At 33.9% G+C, this 19,437-nt stretch overlaps 2 protein-coding genes across 4 annotated transcripts; one reads left to right on the forward strand and one right to left on the reverse strand.

Annotated features, from left to right (window-relative positions):
* Positions 1–1,842: 1,842 nt before the first annotated feature.
* On the forward strand, positions 1,843–2,720 carry Cpr49Ad (Cuticular protein 49Ad). The gene is made up of 3 exons (XM_014244286.3): positions 1,843–1,916; positions 1,990–2,455; positions 2,528–2,720. The coding sequence occupies exons 1-3, from the start codon at positions 1,899–1,901 to the stop codon at positions 2,599–2,601; spliced, it is 558 nt and encodes a 185-aa protein (XP_014099761.2). The 5' UTR covers positions 1,843–1,898; the 3' UTR covers positions 2,602–2,720.
* Positions 2,721–11,929: 9,209 nt separating this feature from the next.
* On the reverse strand, positions 11,930–18,477 carry Cpr49Ac (Cuticular protein 49Ac). Of its 3 annotated transcripts, none has more exons than XM_036362659.2 (7): positions 18,283–18,477; positions 15,592–15,640; positions 14,766–14,795; positions 14,094–14,244; positions 14,004–14,019; positions 12,839–13,002; positions 11,930–12,682 (listed from the first exon to the last, which is right to left on the reverse strand). In XM_036362659.2, the coding sequence occupies exons 1-7, from the start codon at positions 18,316–18,318 to the stop codon at positions 12,115–12,117; spliced, it is 1,014 nt and encodes a 337-aa protein (XP_036218552.1). In that variant the 5' UTR covers positions 18,319–18,477; the 3' UTR covers positions 11,930–12,114. The 3 variants fall into 3 exon arrangements, with proteins under 3 accessions (XP_036218552.1, XP_014099420.1, XP_036218551.1); XM_014243945.3 differs by having other exon boundaries at positions 15,502–15,640; XM_036362658.2 differs by lacking the exon at positions 14,766–14,795 and having other exon boundaries at positions 15,502–15,640.
* Positions 18,478–19,437: the final 960 nt, after the last annotated feature.

Genomic DNA, 19,437 nt, shown 5'->3' on the forward strand with positions numbered 1-19,437 from the left:
CCTGCTCCTGCATCCCCCGAATTCTCCAGAAGCCCGACTTCGATTATTTACATATCTGATAAAGTAACTCGTCGGTAAGAAATTTAGCTTGAATGCGGAGGAGTCCACTATAGACCACTATAAATAATATTTTTCAGATGCCTTAAAGAAGTTGGTCCACCATGCTAAAAGGGATTATGTTAAAAAATAAATCGCAATTTTTCTAAATTCCATTTCCTTTTGTAGGTTAATTACTTGTCGGACCGCCTTTGTATGCAGTTATTTAAAATTTCCTGAGGTTATATTTATCAGCAAATGGAAAAGCCTTTTTGTACCGTTCTTACGTTTCTATATTTATAAAGCCCTTTCAAAAACCTGCCATATCGATAATTTTGAAATAAGTCCCGTGGGTCCCAATGATACGCGCACATCTCTAGTATGTATAGATATGATCATCATAATCTGTCGACATTGTTAATATTTGTGTATTGGACCCTCACGACATCTTGGACAGAATATAATAGCTCTGTTGAACCAACTTTTCTTTTAATAAATTATAGCAGGAATGAAAATGTTTGGGTTATGATACGGATATTGGTCCATCTGAAATTCAACGCGATAACTGAAGTAAATTTTGAAATATTAAGATAACTTTTTTGGTATTGTGTAAAATCGTACTTTTGACATGCCCCCAAATGGGTTAAAACAAAAAATGACTCAGCAAATGATTACTCTATAAAATTCAATTGCCGTCGAGGTTACAATGAAGAGAATCATGTGTAGTTTGAAAAGTAGGCAGATACGACCGGCTACTTAAAGATCTACTTAAAAATGGACAATGGGCGTTGCATTTCTGACTTGTAGAAGAAATTTGATATCTCTCAAACTATTAAAAGGATTCGAGCAGTTTACTAAACGGGGCACGTTGTCCAAGTTCAACGTCTACTTCCCTCCATATACAGAATATGAGGAGGTTCTACACTCTCCGTGTTAACTTTATATCGTATACACCGGTCATGAAATTATTCATTATGAAAGATTTCTTAGATAAATTAGATTGGGAACGCTTTATTGAGTGCAGTGAGACTTGGTGCCATTAATTGAGATAATCAGATCAGATCTCCACATATACGCACCGCATAATGATTTTCGTATCTTCAACTTACTTAAGGTGTTCCCTTCCTAAGCATCTAATGTTCAGTTGCGTTCGAAGTTGGTCCCTCCTTATATGTTATCTTTTTTAATTGCTCAACAGGTAAGATAATAATAAATGAACGGTTTTTGTGGCGTGGCAGCTCGTCAGCATTGCCACCGACAACTAATTGGATGGAGTTGAAAAAAGTGCAAAAGTCACACTCAAACATTATTATTTTTGAGTCGCGCGACATGGTGCTTTCAAATATTTTTTCCATACGGCCAACTAATATCCGCTGAGCGGTATTTGCATATGCGACGCAGTTTTATGGCAACTTTTAGCAATTTTATTTTCGAAACAGTTTAAGCCTCGAACCCATATGCGTGTGTGTGTTGGGCGGAATGTTTATTGGCATGGCGTAGCCGAATTTACAAAGATTCATTAAAAGTGAATCTTAACGGAAATTGCCTTAAAAAATGAACGAAACTGCCAAATCGAATGATGGTGTTGGAAACGTGCGTAGATTCTTACTCGGCGCGGATGACACAAGCGCTTCATTTTTATGTGTCTAATGCACTATATATTGCCATGTTAAGCCAATTTACGATTTATGCTGAAAATGGGTGCCGTAAATTAGAAAATACTTTTTTCCCAGGGAATTTCATGACTTACACAATTTCGAGTATAAAATGGGAATCTTTATGTTCAAATTCTACAGTTGCGTCAAAGCATCATTAGCGTTTGCATCCTTAACGAGTGGAGGAACCTAACGAATTTCAGAAAAATGAGCAGTCTAGTTAAAGTATACCGTTATAAATCTTACAAGTATATAATTTTATTCAATTTTCTCAATCTCTTATTATATTTTGACACAGTTCCAACTCATAGGCGTCATTGCTTTGTTCTTCCTCACCTTGGCGGCAGCCCAGCAGAACTCACTGACACCGAGCGCGATCATCAACCCTTCACGTTTTGATGCACGCGGTCGCTTAAATCCCTATTATAATGATCTTTACTATAAAAATCGAGTTTATAAAAATCGCGACTACTACAATCGTCAATACTACGACAATTTGTTTAAGAAATATAATCCTGGCGTAGCCGCTTCAGAGGCACGCATACTCCAACAGGAGAATGAATTGAATTATGATGGCACCTACAAATACTCTTACGAAACGGAGAATGGCATACAAGCCGAGGAGCGTGGTATGCCCGTGAAGTTAGGTACCGAAGAGCAAAAAGAGGTTGTTGAGGGCTCTTACTCGTACGTGACTGCCGATGGCTTACGTGTGATTGTCAAGTACACTGCCGATGAGAATGGTTTTCATCCAACAATAACGTGTACGCAGCTAATGTTCTAACTGTAATTAGTACGAGTATAACTGTTGATTAATTATTTTCTTTCCCACACAGATGACGGCATTGATGCTGACCGCTACGCACGCGTCCAACAACCTGCTGATACTGTAATTACTCGCCAAAATTAAGTACTTTTGACATGTGCGTCCACACTTTGCATTTACGAACAGTTCGAAGACGATGTTAATGACATCCAAAATACATGAATCTTTAATAAACAGAACATTTTGTTTTAAAAAGAAACTAAGTTTATATAATCTTATTTATTGAGCGGAAATTGAAATTTGTCTACCACGGACATTAAAATGTGTCAGAACCTTCTATGTACTTACCGTATTTTTTAATTAACGAAAGTCGAAATTCAACAAAATCAAAAAAATATCAAATATATCGATGGTGAATGTGAAATACATTTTTAATTTTTATACTCTCGCGACATGTTGCGACAGAGTATTAAAGTTTTGTTGACCTAACGGTTGTTCGTGACTGTATCTCGCATTTTATTGTTATCCGAATGTTTATTCGTACCATAAGAAGGTTGGTAATACAGATGGCCGGAATCGGTTCAATGCCGCATCCACAAAACGCCATTAAATCTATAAATTGTCATAATTAAACTCCACATTTGGATACAAAACTGTTATTCGTGGTTCAGCGAATTGCATTAGGGAGGGGCATGTGTCGTGGTTTTTAAAAAGTGAACATGATCACCCCTAGCAGGTTTAATGTACATATCTTACAAATCACTGGAGCTACGTCTGTCTATATATATGCGAACTAGTAGTTTTGTGATATCGACCTGATATTTTGCACACGTTTCTTTATCACCAAGATTCTGTTCATTGGTCGGAACCACCGATTTCGGCCATACAAACTGAACAATTTGGTATCAAGTGCTTGTATGGAAAACTTTTTATCTTTTTTATCTTCACGAAATTTGGCATAAAAAATAAAATAAGAAATTGTTCAGATTGGACAACTATAACATTTAGGCGTCATATTGCACGATTGAACTCAAGTTCTCGTAGGGAAAACTTTTTTACAAGTATGATTTAAAAAATGTAGCTTTGAAGGGTATTATAGCTTCGGTACAGCCGAAATTAACATTTTTTCTTGTTTTAAAACACTTAAGTGAAAAACTTCAGAACTTGACTTCAGTTTGAAATGCTTTCTGAAGATATTTCATAAGACATTCATCAAATCTTCGCCTATAGTGTTGTATTCAATAAGTTGTAATGCGCGGGGAGTTCTGTATTAAACTGATACGCAGATTACTAGTATAAAGAGATCAGAATTGTAAAAATACAAGAGTTCTGCAAGCATATAATTTAGGAACCTAATACTAAGTTGGCAAAACAAAAATATAGCACTTTTATCCAAATAGTGGCCATATCGTCAATAAACTCTCAATAATTCCATAAGCGCCGATCTTCGTGATCTGTTGAGCCATGGAATTACACATCTAACAATTATTAGAAAATTCATATCTCTCAAGGTATTATACGCTATATCACATATTTTAATATATTTCCGATGCTCAGAGCACATCCTACTCACTTACGACAACAGCGGTAAAATATTTGGTGAGATCGCGTTATCATACCGAATCAAAGTCGTGATTGATGGCATTCAGATATGGAAATATCTGTTGCGGAAACTTGTTGGAGAATGACAAGGAAAGGGGAAGGGTCACAAGTAACTTGTGCAGCACGCTTTATGTTATTTTTCGCCTCAGTTCGGTGTTCTTTTATTGGTGAACACAACTTGAATCTCAAATGAATATTTACGATATATTGGTATGATAATATATATAGTTAATATTTTTATATATTTTTTATAAATATGTATAATATAAAAAAATTAATGAATTGTATATAAAATATACTTTCATATCACATAAACGAAGCGTCCAAGAATTTGTGAATTGCCCAATGTTAATACAATAACTTGCCTTGTTTGAACATAGTCCATGTCCAATGTAAGAATGATTGTTGTACCAGAAACGGTGGTGCTTTGTTGAGTTCCATATGACATTCTATTATATTTATAACTTCCGCACACACCATTGAAGTAATTGTAACAAGAGGTGTACATTGGTCATTACATTAAGCAACTTTTACATTGACGCATTTGTTTATTTGTTTCTGTGGCCGCTTTGGGATCTGCCATAGACTTTCTATAGAGTTTAAAAACACTGGCTCAAAATTCTCGGTTTTCGGAAATTTGGATGATGCTTCCTCTCCAAATATTTACACCTCTTAAGTTCGATCAATTCAATGTAACTAACGTTTGCATCGATCGAAATTTAACTCCACCTTAACCATATTTTGCATAAAGTCATAGACAGATGTGTATTATTTTAAAAACTGATGAGTATTTTACAGCTATGCGTGGAAAATCTATTACGTAATTGAACAACTTCCGGTGTTTATGAAAATTATTAGCGCTTTCGTCAAAAAGCTCGGCTTATAAGCTTTGTTGTGTTAAATAGTGCGCCTAAAAGTAGGCTTTGAAACACAGTTACTAACATCTAAGCTGATGGAGCTCATGGAGATGTATGTTTGAACACGTGTTTTGCCAGCTTCTCGTATTTAATCTTCAAACAAGCGCTTCATGTTGTTCCCAAGCTTAGCTTTGCTAGCTTCGCACTTTTTGTTGTTGTTTTCTCACACCCAAATTTTATAGCTGCTATTTTTAATAACGCTTATCGCAATTAGAACCGCTTAACTCGGTCATTTAATTGAATATGAATATTAAGCTATACTTCCATACCATACATGTTATACATATATATGTCTGTATTTCTTTGGAATTAGAGTGTTCAAATTTACTGCCGGCAAAATTTGACATTTAATTTTATAGTTACTGCCATATGACGAATGAAACAGTAAAATTTGTGCTTAGATTTTGGATATTAAAATAAATCATAATTATAAAAAAATTATGGTGGTAGTTATTGAAATGTATATGATAAATTCAAATTCGTGAGAAAGAAGGCCCATTTTTATGATTATTTTTTCGATGAAACTCTTAAAATATATTTTTAGAAGTCAATGTCATACTATATTATAACATTTCTGGAATATTCTATTAAATTTTCCAAAAGAAATATTAAACAAGTAGGGAAGGGCTAACTTCGGGTGTAACCGAAATTTTATACTCTTGTAACTACCAATAATCAAAGCACGGAAGATTTATTCCGGTACTGGCAAGATTTTATAAAAAAAAATGTTGCGAAAGAATTCAAATTATTCAAAGAAATTGTGAACAAATACAATCAAGTTTGGCATCTTCATGACTTATATTGAATTGAATTATGTATATTGCTATATTTAAGTTCGCGTCAGCTAAAATTTTATTAAAAACATCTCAACTAAGATTTATGTATGTGATATCAACTCGACCAAGAGGTTAAATTTAATATACATTATGATGTGGAAAACGTCAACCAAAGGATCATACTTCATTATAGTAGGGATATAAGCTTAGACCAAGGTATAGGCCAATTCCATTCTAATTCAGCGTTAAACCACATATTGCTGTAGATTGGAATTTAATCTAAAAGAGCCTTGTTTCAATAATTCTATCTGACTATTGCGATTTCATTATATAAATCGAATAGGATGTACCGTTTCCAACTGGTATATGTACGAAGACGTTCTGTTAAGCCTCCAAAAAAAAAACGAAAACGAAAATTTTAAAGATATGGTAATTTTTTTTTCAACATGGCTACAACAAAGCTACAACAATTTTATATACTTAATGCAGCAACGCTCCTACTTCTTTAAACCGTTTGAAAAATACGTTTTCTAGGGGCCTCAGTAGTAGTAGTGGTTAGTTAAACTGTGAAAGAACACATTTTACTTTTTCTATCGGGATAATATTTCTGCAATACGGCATTGTATCGACTCAATAATTTGCCATAGTAGATCACTTCTCACGAGTCCCGAAAAACAGTGCCTATCTACTTTCCTGGTGGACGGACAGTCATCGCCTGCGTTAGTGAACTTGGATATTCTTCGTGAATGTCTAGAATGACTCCGGAGACATTTGTAGAAGTGGTTCTTACAGGTCTGACTAACTTCTCTTCTAGTGCTCACCACTATATTATAATAAGTTCGAAGAGCTTAAGATTTTGCAATATTAAGATTTTTTCAAGCTAAGTATTCACAAACCATACTTTCATAACAACAGTACAGCAAATCAGACATATTTTCTTCACTTAGACTTTATTATGAGGCTTGAAATATTGGAATAATAAATATACATACTATTGCAATCAATATTTCAACAGTACTATTACATGAGCCGAATATTATAAATATTGAAAAATAAAAAAAAATATTTTTGCACTCACTTATCAGCGCCGAAATTTCGTCCAAAGAATTATTTACATTTGAATGCCCCAATTTTTAGATGATTACACATTTTTTAAAATTCTCTCGACCGTACGACCGTTGCTGATTCAAAAAATAATATAATAACCAGATTATTTATTTATTTTTGAAAGAAATCGTACAAGTTAATAAAGTAAATACGAAATTACAGCGCGGTGAACTCAATGCACTGATTGTACATTAGAAAAACCAGAAGCACCGAAAAAACAGCGATAACATTTTTTTTATAAAAAGAGGGCAGTGCCGAAATAATTTACGACGCAGACTTTGATATTCTTAATAGGTAATATATTTTTTTATAAACAGGGCACTAAAAGTCTCATATTTATTACAAACCTTTTTTGGTGGTTTTTAAATCCTGGAGACTCGCACTAGACAATTATATCTGACACTTTCGCAAGATTAAAAATATACGCAAACCATTATTTGTTAAAAAAAGTAATAAAAAAAGTTGCTGACCAGTTTTATTCCACGCCTCTTTTGAAAGATATACTAAACATAGAATCAGATAATTTGAACTATTGTACTTGGTTGTAACCAATTTGACTTGAACAAGTGCGAGTAATTGACTTGAGATGACCGGAATGTTTTCGCTTTACTTTCAATTTTGTTTACTTTAGTAGTGATTCAGAAATTATGTATAATATTTGGTCCTTACACGAAATATCAAAATGTTCATATAGCGAGATAATTTCATAACATGGTTTTTAATTTTAAATTAAATTAATTGAATTATTTGAAAAATAATAATAAAATTAACAAATTTAATTGAAAAATAAAGTTTGTGGGATAAAAACAAAAACGCAGTGCTACGCAAAATATGTAAATACCTGGGAATTTTGAAACAGAATAAAGATCTTTTTATGCCTTTATTTCTTTAACTGTTATTCATCGGGAATTGTTACCAAAATAGCACTAAGACGCGATGAGATAACTATTTTAAATCCTCACAAGGCGTTGAAAAATAATACCATCGTCTTTGTTTTATTTCATAAAAGTTTTTGTTTTCATTGACCTAAGTAATGAAAATGTTAGAATTTGATAAAAATCGAACATAAACTATATGTTATAAACTCGGGGTAACCATTAGAGATTCAAAGAAGCAACACAAAAAAAAAGTAAATCCTGACAATGACTAATATTAGCTTGTATTGAACGAAATATTCTGATTCTGTCTAAATAATATTATTATCAAGGCACTCGCATAATATTATATAATGGCATATCAAAATAGGCGCCTTATTCAACGCAAGCATGAAAACGCATAATCCAATGTACATACTTGTTATAAGCTTCGGATGGGATAGTCTTCAATGCCTTCAGCGAATGACTTTAATGGATTCATGGGCAATTCCCAAAGCGCATTTTTCAGTTTCAAAAACAAAAAGTTACAGGAAGTGAACGCCGGTATTTCGGCACGAGTCTAGCATTGACACGCTTCGTACCCAAAAAATTAACTAAGGTGTGTTGAGTCTATCCATAAGAGATGTTGAGATACTGATCGTGATCAACACGACGATTTTCAAGCACTGTTTCTTTAACTTTACCTATGTTATCGTCGTTGGCAGAGGTGGATGGATGACTCGTGTTGAATGCTTTGTTCCACTCAAATAATTATATGCGTAATAAAGGAGACTCCCCATAACACTTCTGAAACATTTTTAACGATACCGTAGCCGTGATTACATTGGAAATACAAATTTTCATGTAAACTCCTTGAAATACCTTTAACAAATGTTGCGAAAATGTTCAACTTCATTGTTTGACGAAATGGTGAATGGATTAAAATCAAATTTATATCATATTAACTTATTTTGACACTCATACACTCATTTAGTCTTATCATTATATTTTACTTCCAGTCAGCGAAAATTATACTATTGTAAAATCATTGGGGTCATAGAAATGGAACGGACGTTTCAAAATCGTGAATAACAGTTATATGAAGGCCCGATTTTATCCATTTTAGGCACAAAGATACACTGTTTTTAGAAAAACACGCTTTCTAAAATTCATTAAAATAACTTGCACATTGGCTGATATATGTTATATACAATATATGCATATTAGGTATATGGGGCTAAGAAAGTATTGATTTGATTTAACTCATTTTTGACACAAGCGTTTGTTAATATCAAAAAAACATTTTCCCTGAAATTCAATTATATATATCACAGATTAATTAATATTTGCTTGAATAATTATGATCCGATTTTGACAATTTTTAGACCTGATATGGCATACCTTAAAGGAAATATTCGTGCAAATTTTAATCCCGATATACTAATTAGTACTTGATTTTAATACAGCAAAGTGAAAAAATCAGATGGAACTTAAAGTTGTCTTATATGTGGTGAAGTAGGCGTGGTTATTGTCCGATTTCGCTTATTTTGGGTAATGTCAAAATAATCTTATGTACCAAATGTGGGTGGTGTAATAGGTTCGGAGATATGTAATCTCACCTAAATGTAGGCGGTGCCACGCCCATCGTCCAGCTTTGACAAAGCCCTTTTCTGTCAGCTCGGTTGTAAAATTTAATGTCTCTGACGTATTGTTGTTGATTTATTGCAGGCTTAGTAGTTTTAACAAAACCGTTATGTGGGGATTGGAAGTGGTTATCATCCTATTTCACTCATTTCAATGCTGTTGCAATAGATGTCGAAACAATAAGTCCTGTGCATTTTTGTTTATATAGCTTAAAAAGTTTGACAGATATATACATTAAACCTATTACGGGGCGGGCTACGCCCACTTTTTCAAATTTTTTTAAACTGCAGATTCCTCTACCTAATGCAAAACGTTATATCAAACCACAGTCGTGGCGGTTGTCCGATTACGCCCATATATGAACTCGTCCTCACATTTCTGCCAAGAAATACCTGTACCAAGTTTCATTAAGATATCTGAATTTCTACTCAAGTTATTGCTTGCACGGACGGCCGGACGGAGAGACGGGCAGTCAGACAGTCACTCGGATTTCAACTCGTATCATCATTCTGAGCATTAATATACATAAATATATATAACCCTATATCTAACTCGATTAATTTTAGATGATACAAACAACCGTAGAAAGATGTTGCAAGTGTTATAAAAAGCCAACCGAATAATCGGAAGTCCTTTTATTAGGGATATTCGATTTTGACCAAGATCTAGACCAATTTCACAAGTGCGCACTAGAAAGAGACCCTCCCTAAATTCAATTAAAATATCTTAGATATTCAAACTTTTCCCAACTTCCACACATTGCGACATTATTCTAGATTAATCATTATTTTTGCTTTTTGGTTTTTACTCTATAAACAATATTATATTAAGCATTTTTGCCTGAGTTTAACCATATACATATATATTTTCGACACGATAATTTATAAGAAATAATTTATTGCATACAGTCAACCATTACTATTAAGTACGAACATATACCACAAATCGCGATGATCTCCGAAGCGAACTTTACCGTAAATATAGTTAATGTGACACCGTTGTTGAACACCTAAATAAAAGCGCAAATAATTTACATAACATACACCAAACGGCACTCACCTTCACCGAACGGCCTCAACATGCGTACAGTTCATTCACTGCAGTCCTGCAAATCATAACTCACGCACACAGGCACACACAACACACAACAACAACAACAAAAAACTCTACCGGGCGACTATCCAGTGGCTAAGCGCGCGGTTAATGTGCGCGGCTGTAAGCTTAATTAATTCCAACTGTTTTAATGGCGGTTGTTGCGCGCAAATTTATGACATTTCCTGGCGCAAAGCGACGCGCTGCAGACCCACACATTCCCATACAAATATGTGGAAACACCCGCATAGCGATCGTATGGGTCATGCGATCGATCGGTTCGATATGACTGGTGGACAGACGTGCTCATGCTGATGGACGCAATAACTGTCAACGCCGCGAACGCCAATACTCGGCTGTGTGTGTTATCTATGTGTGGTGTAGTGCTGCACTAACACATGAACGCGCGCTATTTACGAGTATGGTCAACAGCATGCCGTTGCGTACGCCAATCGTGCGACCTTGAAATTCCTTTTACTCTAGATAATTATAAGAAATATTGAGCGAATCAAGTAAATACACAAACAAAACGCGTGCGTAGTCACGAAATGTAAAAAATCCTCAACCGACGCAGTGTAGAAGTTGTGAGACACGGCTACAAAATGAAGAAAAGAGTGTAAAAATTAAATATAAAATAGTGAATAACCGGCAATAAGTGGCAATCGTAAATGAGCCAGTCAAATTTATTGTTGCAATTTCGGGTGGGTAAACGACGGCCGCAACGATGACTATGGTACTGCTGGCGACGTTCGTAGTCGATGCTGCGGCTGACGATGACGACTCGATAGGGAAACTCGTAAAACCGTTTTTTATTGCTGAGCGCGCACTTTTTATGTATTTTCTTTGATTTTTCTCTGCGTCAGCGGCGGTGGCTAGCGGCTAAGTGCAGTTAAGTTTAATTAAAAAAGGCGTATTCGTTTTCAATTTGCTAAAGTTTTAATTTGATTTAATTAAAGTTATTTTTTTTGCGGTTTTTGGTTAAATTTTTATTACATACTTGTATAACACATTTTTATGACTTATTTCTCAGTTTGTTGAGATTACTAATAAATTTATTATAAATAGTTAAATATGAAATTAATTCTTAACATTTGTTGTTGTATTTTTTTTGCGTTTTTTACTTGTTGTTTTTGTTTTGTGGGGAATGTTTTTTGTATTTTGTTGCTTTTCAGTGGGGGAAGGGTGTGTTATGTGTATGTGTGTGTGATGCGTGTTGATGTGCGTCTTCCGTGACTTCTTCACTTCCTGGTGCGTACGATGTGACGTCGTCTTTGTTGGCTGTTTGCTGTCGGACAGGTTGCTGCTGTGCTTATGCGCCCACTCCTTGCGGCATTTGATTTGAGCCAACAAGCTTTTTAGATGCTTAATGGCAGTTCATGTTCGTTGATGTGTGTGAAGCGTGAATATTTCGTTTTAACTTAGCGCTAATTTTAGTTCCATTTTTCTTCTTCTTTTACATAGTTACATAATTTAAATAATATAAGTATGCAGTAACATTTATTTAAGTAATTACTATAAAAACGAGCCAATCGTTCGGGTTACTTAATTTATGTGCTGCAATTCGTCTAATTCTCAATTTGTTTTGATCAATTTGTTAAATTTGTTATTGCTATATTTTTCCTTGTTTGTTATTAAATGGCACCTGTTTGCAGCGAACTGCTCGGCTTAGTTGTACTCCTGTGTGTTGCTCTCGGTGGCCGGTTCGTTGTACAACTCGCGTTGGTACTCTTGATATTGCTGATCATATTGTTGCTGCTGCTCATATACTTGCTGTGGCTGTTGGTACTCTTCGACATATTGCTCACGTGGCTGCTCTTGCTCGTATGCCTGTATCATTTGTTGATACTGTTCGACTTCATGTTGCAATTCAATAATTTGTTCGCTGATCTCTTTGGGCATCTCCTCCAAGTGGATGGACTTGATTTTGGCCATGATGTCCTTGGATGACATTTGGTCGATGCGGAAACCGCGCTGATCGAACATGGGCATTTCACCGCGAGATTTGCGCAAATCGTCGACATATTTAAGTGCGCGTGCGATGGCCTCTGGGATTGGTGGTGGTGTGGGAATGTGATCGCCCTTGGGTACGAAACCTTTGTGGTTGCTCTCGTAATGGACGCGGTAAAGCTTGCCATCATCGCCGGTGTATTCGTAGAAGCCCTTAGCGTCGGTGCCGCCGTTTTTGTGCAATTTCGCTTGCTCTTCGCCATAGATGCCGTTCTCAGTCAAGTAACTAGAGAGAGTAATAGAGAGTGATAGTGCATTTTTAAGACAAGAGGATAAAGAGTTAGGTCAGTAAGAGAGTATTAATTCATTAGTGCCCAAAATTGTGAAAGGGAATTTGTAATTTTAAACGAAATATCAATTTAAATCTCAAGCATTCACTTACGAGTGATCGTATTTGTCCTGTTTGCGCGCATCCTCCTGATGCACTACCTTGTATTTGCCCTCCTCATCGTAGTTGAACAATACCGTACGTGGTGTTGTGGTAGTTGTAGTTGTTGTTGTTGTGGTGGTTGTAGTTGTGGGTTTCTTCGTTGTAGTAGTTGTGGACTGTGGGTGTTTTTGTGTGTGTTTTTGGTTGTTTTCATGATTTGTTCGTATTTTGTATACAAATGGCAGTGTATTTGTTGTACAAATTGTTGTTGTTGTTGGTGGTTATTCGTATATTGTTGATTTGATTGATGATTGTTGGTGATTTTTTGTTGAAAAAGGGGTGGAATTTTGTAATTGAGTAAATGCGCGTTTAACGGTAATTGAAACTACTACTTTCAAGTGAGTGCGTATATGTGTGTGTGTGTGTGTGTGCATTACATAAATACGTTACTTAGGGTAAGTGTGAGTGGAGCGTGGGGAATTGAAAATTTGTGCATATGTATGTGAGTTAGTGCTCGTGCAAGAGTGTGTGGGGATCAAGTTTTCAAATATATTTTTTCATTTAATAAATTTGAAGCTCAAATGTTAGGACTTTAATGCTGAACTTTTCTGTTAAACTAATTAAGCTATGTTTTTTAAAGTTATTATATTTGTTAATTTTAAAATTTCCAATTAATTATTTTTCAATCTTTCTTCTTCTAAATATTAATTGCAATTCTTTTTAGTTTGGAATTTTTTTTAATTTTTCTCAATAAAAAAATTAAGAAAATAATCTTTTGTTTTTAATTTTTTTTTATAAAAAAGTAGGAATACGGTGTTTTTTGTTTTTAAATTAAATGTAAGTTTTCTTATTATTCTTATCAATATCATATATAAGGTGAGGTATCTCATGAATTTACATTGTTAATATAATACTTTAAATATATTTGATGAGTGATGGATGCGGGATACTGGGATTGTATGTGGATTGTTTGGAGGCGGTGCATTTTTTTGTAATTTTTTATTGCTCTGCATTTGGGGATTGGACGTTGTTTCATCTCCGTTTTTCATTCAATTGAATCAGCGGAGTGATTAACAACAGGATTATCGGTGTTGGGTGTGATGTCGATTTGTGGTTCATGGTCAGGGAAGCCATATTCCAATTTGATTTCAGGAACTTTAAAATCAGCATTACTTACTGTGTAAAGATTGTGACTGTGGAAAATTGCAAAAAATTCAATGAAATAAATTTAAATATATATAAATGTGTTTGTGTGCGTGCTACTTACTCATAGGGCACATCGACATGCATATACGGAATATTGGATCCGTTGTATGGCCCATAACCACCATCATAGGGGTAGGGGATGTGCGTGTATTTGCCAAGTTCTCGATTATCGTGCACGTGACGATATGGCTGCGAACTGTGTATGTAACGTCCTATGTAGAGAAGGGAGATAGCAAAAAATATTTGTTTATCAGACTTAAAATTTTTGTTTTTTGCGGATTCATTGAAAGCATTTTTTAAAAGCGTTTGCGTTTGCATGCGTGTGTATGTGTTTGGTGGTGTTAGTAAGGGAAATGCCACCGATGTTAGAAGGCAGCGTTTTTAAGTGAGCAGAGTCAAAACGTAAAGTTTTAAGTTAAATTTTAATTTTATTAAATTAGCCGAGAATCAAAAGAGTTAATGAAAAGTAAGACAACCGGTTGCCCACTACTATTGGTTTTAAATTTGATATTTTGTAATGATTTTAATTAGTTTTATTTGTATTTATTTAAATAAAAAATGCCTTGTTTTTGCGGTGGATTTGTATAATGTCTATGCGGAGCTGGGTTTTGGTGTGTGTCTATGGTATTTTTTCGGTATTTTTTTCGAGTTCTTTTTACATGTATCTTTTAATGCTTTTTATGTATTTGCGCAAATATTTATTATAATGAAAAATAGAAAAAATTATCTTTACCCTGAGCATCATAGTAACCGCCTCTTGCGCCTAGAAGTAGATATTCGTGTATTAGAAAAAGTACAAATAACACATGTTTATGCGCACTGAAAGTCAGCCAAAGTCATTATATACAAATATATACCATATATCCAAATTGTATACACACATACTTATATACATGTTGAGTCAATAACATTAACAATAACAACAGTGAGACTGTGCGTATGCGTATGCTATCGACTAAATAACAAACAAAAATGCAGTTACAATGACAGCTTCGGCAATTTATACACAACTGCATACATACATACTATACACTATATACTACACATAGATTTATGCGTGTGTTATATGTGTCAGTGTTTTATCGTGTGAATCGTTCTTGGTAAGTTGATGGTTAAATCATATAATATTCTACGGATTTAGTGCTTGCTATGCGCCGATGTTTTAAGTTTTTCTTTGTTATTTTTTTTGTAGTTTTTTCACTACTTCTGCGCTTAGCTAAAAAGTATATAATAACTTATTTGTATTAGTAAAGTGGTTTAGTGTTACAGAAATTAGTTCAAGTTAGCTTTGTTTTCATTCTTTGTTGATTTCTTGCTTTGTTTTGTTTGGTTAATTTGTGTAAGTACTAGTTACTTGTGGTAAATATAACAACAACTACTATAGCAGCATATTACAACAGTGCAACACTACAAGTACATTGAAGGAAAGAGTTAACGTTTGGTAAACGTTCTGAAACTGAAGGAATTACCTTCGTCGCGAGAACTTGGACGATATTTGCCATCATTGCTTGGACGATATTTGCCATCATTTTTATTATCTACCGAATTCTGATACTTGCCATTTTCGTTGTCACCGACCGGTAAGGCGGTGCTGAGCGCAACGCCGGCCTGAAAAGAGAGGAGTGGGAGGAGTATTTTATTAGAAATGTTTGTGTGAAATTAATTATTATATTTGATATTATACTGTTTTAGGTGTAAGGGTTACACATTTCGTGTTTTATTTATTTTTTTTGTAGTGAAAATCAAAAAAAAAAAAAAAAATAAATACTTATTTTAGTGTAGTCACATTTTTTATAAACAAATTAGAGTTCGAGTAATTAGTTCTGACAAAATTGATGGTAGAAACGTACACTCTGTGACAAAAACTTTAGATTATATTAACATAAAGATTTTATGATTTTTGTTTTTTTCTACTTCAATCTTTACTAGCTTCAAATAATATTTTAATACAGTTAAGTGACTGAAGTTTCAAAACAAAAAATTGTAGAAATTTTCGAATTCAAGCACAATTTAAACTGAAATATGAAGCCAAGCAATAAAGTGTAAGTAATTCGAGAATAATTTTTTGACAGGTAAATTATATATATTAAATAAAATATATTATTTATAATGCATATTTATAACCAAAATAAAAAATATATAGTTTTTGCCAAAAAAAATATTTAATTGTGCATTTTTTAACAAAAAATATATAAAATTGTTTGCCTATGAAAATGGTTTTGGATTATCAATATTAATATGATAATAATAATTATAATATTTTGGCTAAAAACATGTACATTTTTTTTAATAAAAAAAAAATATTTTACTTTGGTCTATTAAAAATTAAATTTTTATAACAAAAATTTCAAAATTTATATAAAATATATAGTAATAATCTATTAAAATTTGAAATTTTTAACAAAACTACAAATAAAAATAAAATATAAGAAAGATAAAAAGTTAAGATATATAATTTTTTGTCTAAGAAAACTTCAAACATTTTTATAACAAAAAGTGAAAGTAAAAACCAAAAAATTTGTATTCTTTACTGCAATTTCTACTTTTATGAATTGAAAAAAAAAATAAATTTTAGCCTGCAAATTTTGACAAGTGTTTTTTTTCCCGATCTAAATTTTAGCGTTTTGGAAACTTCATATTTCTTTCGTTTAATAAAAAAAAAAATTAAACGCTCAGATATAAGTGTTTGCTATTTTGATACGCGCGTTCAATTTCATTTAATTTAATTTATTTATATACTCATTTGTATATATAAAATTAAACACATAATCACATCATCGAAAACACAAGTCTCCTAAATTTGCTTAGCAAAAACGCGAGCAATGCATAAATTCAAAAGCTAACTACACGCATGCCAACGCGCCTAACAACAAAACCAAAATAGCCAAAAAAACAGTTCAATGCACAAACATTTTTTCGGTTATACAAGTATTTGGCAAAACAATAAATTTCGTGCTAATGAATCATTAGAAGCTGCTGTGGCAGCAAAAAGCAGAAAATTTGGTCATTTCTTGTTTGCGCCAAAAAATATCAATACAAAAAGCTGTAATAAATTTCGGACAAGCAGCAAAGAGCAATATTAAAAGAAGTATTGCAAACAAAAAAAAATAAAAAATATTAATAAAAGAAAAAAAATCGATTAAATTAAAAACTCCAAAATAAGTATTTTTAGCACTTCAGTAAATTGCTATTAATTAAAAAAAGCAGCCGACTTTGGTTAGTGGCGTACACGCAGACGTTTTTGGGTGTGTTGCATAGACAGCCAGCAGCGATGGCGGCAGCGGTCTCATCTATTGCTTAAGCAACTAACACTGCAGGCCTCACAACAAGTATACACGTATGTGCGTGTGTGTGTGCGTGTTGGGAAAAATATGAGCGCGCACCATTTAGAATGATTGATTGTGTAAATTTGCTTTGCTCGTACATTTATTTTGAGTGTGTATGTGTGTGTCTTTTATGCGCCTTAAAGCAAGTTCAAAGCTGTGGAATTGTAAAGGTCGCATTCTAACGGTGACACACACACTCCTCTCTGCTTTGTTATACTTTTGTAGTTGTTTCGATTGGGTTGCATCACAGCCGTTAGCTGATTGCAAAAATTCAATTAACATTTACTGTTATGAAGGTTCTTTTGCCAAAAGCAAAAACGGAAGAAATCCAAAAAAAAAGCGCAAAAAGCTGCGCTCAAGTGCGTTGAACTGCCAATTTGCGCTATTTGTTGTTATTTATTTTGACATTTGCAACAATAATAAGCGAGAAAAGTAAGCAGCAGTCGGAATGAGCAATTGCAAACAATGCAAAAATAATTGCCGTTGTGTATTACAAGCAGCCGCAACACACCTTACCAGCCAATTATTTATGCACTTGATCTGATGCTTCAGATGCCATTGCAAATGCTAATCTTCAACGCCCATAAACCAGCCAAGTTTACTGGTGCGCTGCAAGTGGGGGCACATATTTGCCATATTTTCACATTTCTTCATTGCCTTACTCACACATACACATATATTGTATATAGCTATAATAGTTTGCATTCAGGCGCCGACGCACTGGCGCTCACGTCGTATGAGTAACTTTTCTGCACTCTTTCTCTGGTTTTTCATCATCACCATGCCCCTCACTTGCACTACACTTTGGTTTTTGCTTCAAGTTCACTGCGTTTGCCTTTTGCTCTTACTTCATGTTTGTTTATGTTTTTTTAGTGTTCCTGACAATTGGTCTTCCAACAATTTCATCGGTTTGCTTTTACTCACCACAATCGTTGCGAATAAGATCACTTTGGTATGCATTTTGTTACAAATTTTTGTTGTTGAAAAATTCTTTAAAATATACACCAATTCACACTTCACTAACACACAGTTATATACACTATATGTTTGTTGTTGGTTTTGTTTGTTGTTTGTTTCACTTGGTTGTGGCGGCTGTGGTAATCCTTAGGCTTTGCTGGCTGCAACAGGAATGTGTGCTTACCGTTCGAGTTCGGCTCGTTTATATACGAAAGTGTAGCGTTCGCGTAGCGCTGATATGCGACGTCAGGCGTTGATTTGAAAACGTCTGCTTTTGTTGATCTCAATATTCAAGTTGTCGTTGTTGTTGTTGTCAGTTGGCGTACTCAGCATCACAGCGCTCACTCAATACATAGAGTTTAATTATTGTTTGCTGTTGTTGTTGCTGTTGATATTGTGTATTTGTTTCAGATTAAATTGTAATTTACTCTTGCTTGTTGTTGTTGTACTTTTTGATTATTGCTTAAAATTTCCGAAATTCGCTCAACGCCACACTTCGGCAATGCTTCGATCTGTTGTATGTTGTTGTTGTTGCTATATTCTGGTAATATATTTGTTATATATTTTATGCCTTTGTTTAACTTAGTGTGCACTGTTTAGTATAATTCGCGTGATTTGAAATTAAGCAAATTAATGCGTAGGCTTTTGGTTGTGTGTGTGTATGAGCTTGAGAATTTGACATTTTGTGGGTGAAAATACTTTTAATCGCTTTTCGAGTTCAATACTCCTGGTGTGTCATTTTACTTAGCTACTTAGTCATTATGAACTTTTCATCACTTGAAATAAAATATTTTCTAAGAAAGGTGACTTATATGGTGTGATGAAATTACTTACAATGAGTTCATCAAAGTATAGTCCTGTCAAAGTTTTAAGGATGCTTAACGCTAGCAGACAAATAATTGAAAGTATCTGTATAGAAATGAGTAATGCTTATGTTATAACTCTTCGACGCATGGACTTCTTCTCCATGAAATTTCACAAAAAAGTTATTGTTCAGTTTGCAGAGTTTATAATTCTGAATTTTACGTATGAAAGTAATAATAATAATTGGTAATTTTAATGAAATTTTTCTATTTTGTGAATTAATATATTTCTAAATAACATTTTTACTTATTTTTTTGT

This window comes from Bactrocera oleae, chromosome 4 (genome assembly GCF_042242935.1).
Source record: "Bactrocera oleae isolate idBacOlea1 chromosome 4, idBacOlea1, whole genome shotgun sequence".
Taxonomy (NCBI): domain Eukaryota; kingdom Metazoa; phylum Arthropoda; class Insecta; order Diptera; family Tephritidae; genus Bactrocera; species Bactrocera oleae.

Coding starts and splice junctions, on each gene's coding strand:
- Cpr49Ac (XM_014243945.3), bottom strand. CDS start 18,318: ATGCATACCAAAGTGATCTTATTCGCAACGATTGTG. Junction 15,641..18,282: donor TCTTATTCGCAACGATTGTG/GTGAGTAAAAGC, acceptor CTCTCTTTTCAG/GCCGGCGTTGCGCTCAGCAC. Junction 14,796..15,501: donor TCCAAGTTCTCGCGACGAAG/GTAATTCCTTCA, acceptor ATCTACTTCTAG/GCGCAAGAGGCGGTTACTAT.
- Cpr49Ad (XM_014244286.3), top strand. Junction 2,456..2,527: donor TTTTCATCCAACAATAACGT/GTACGCAGCTAA, acceptor TTTCCCACACAG/ATGACGGCATTGATGCTGAC.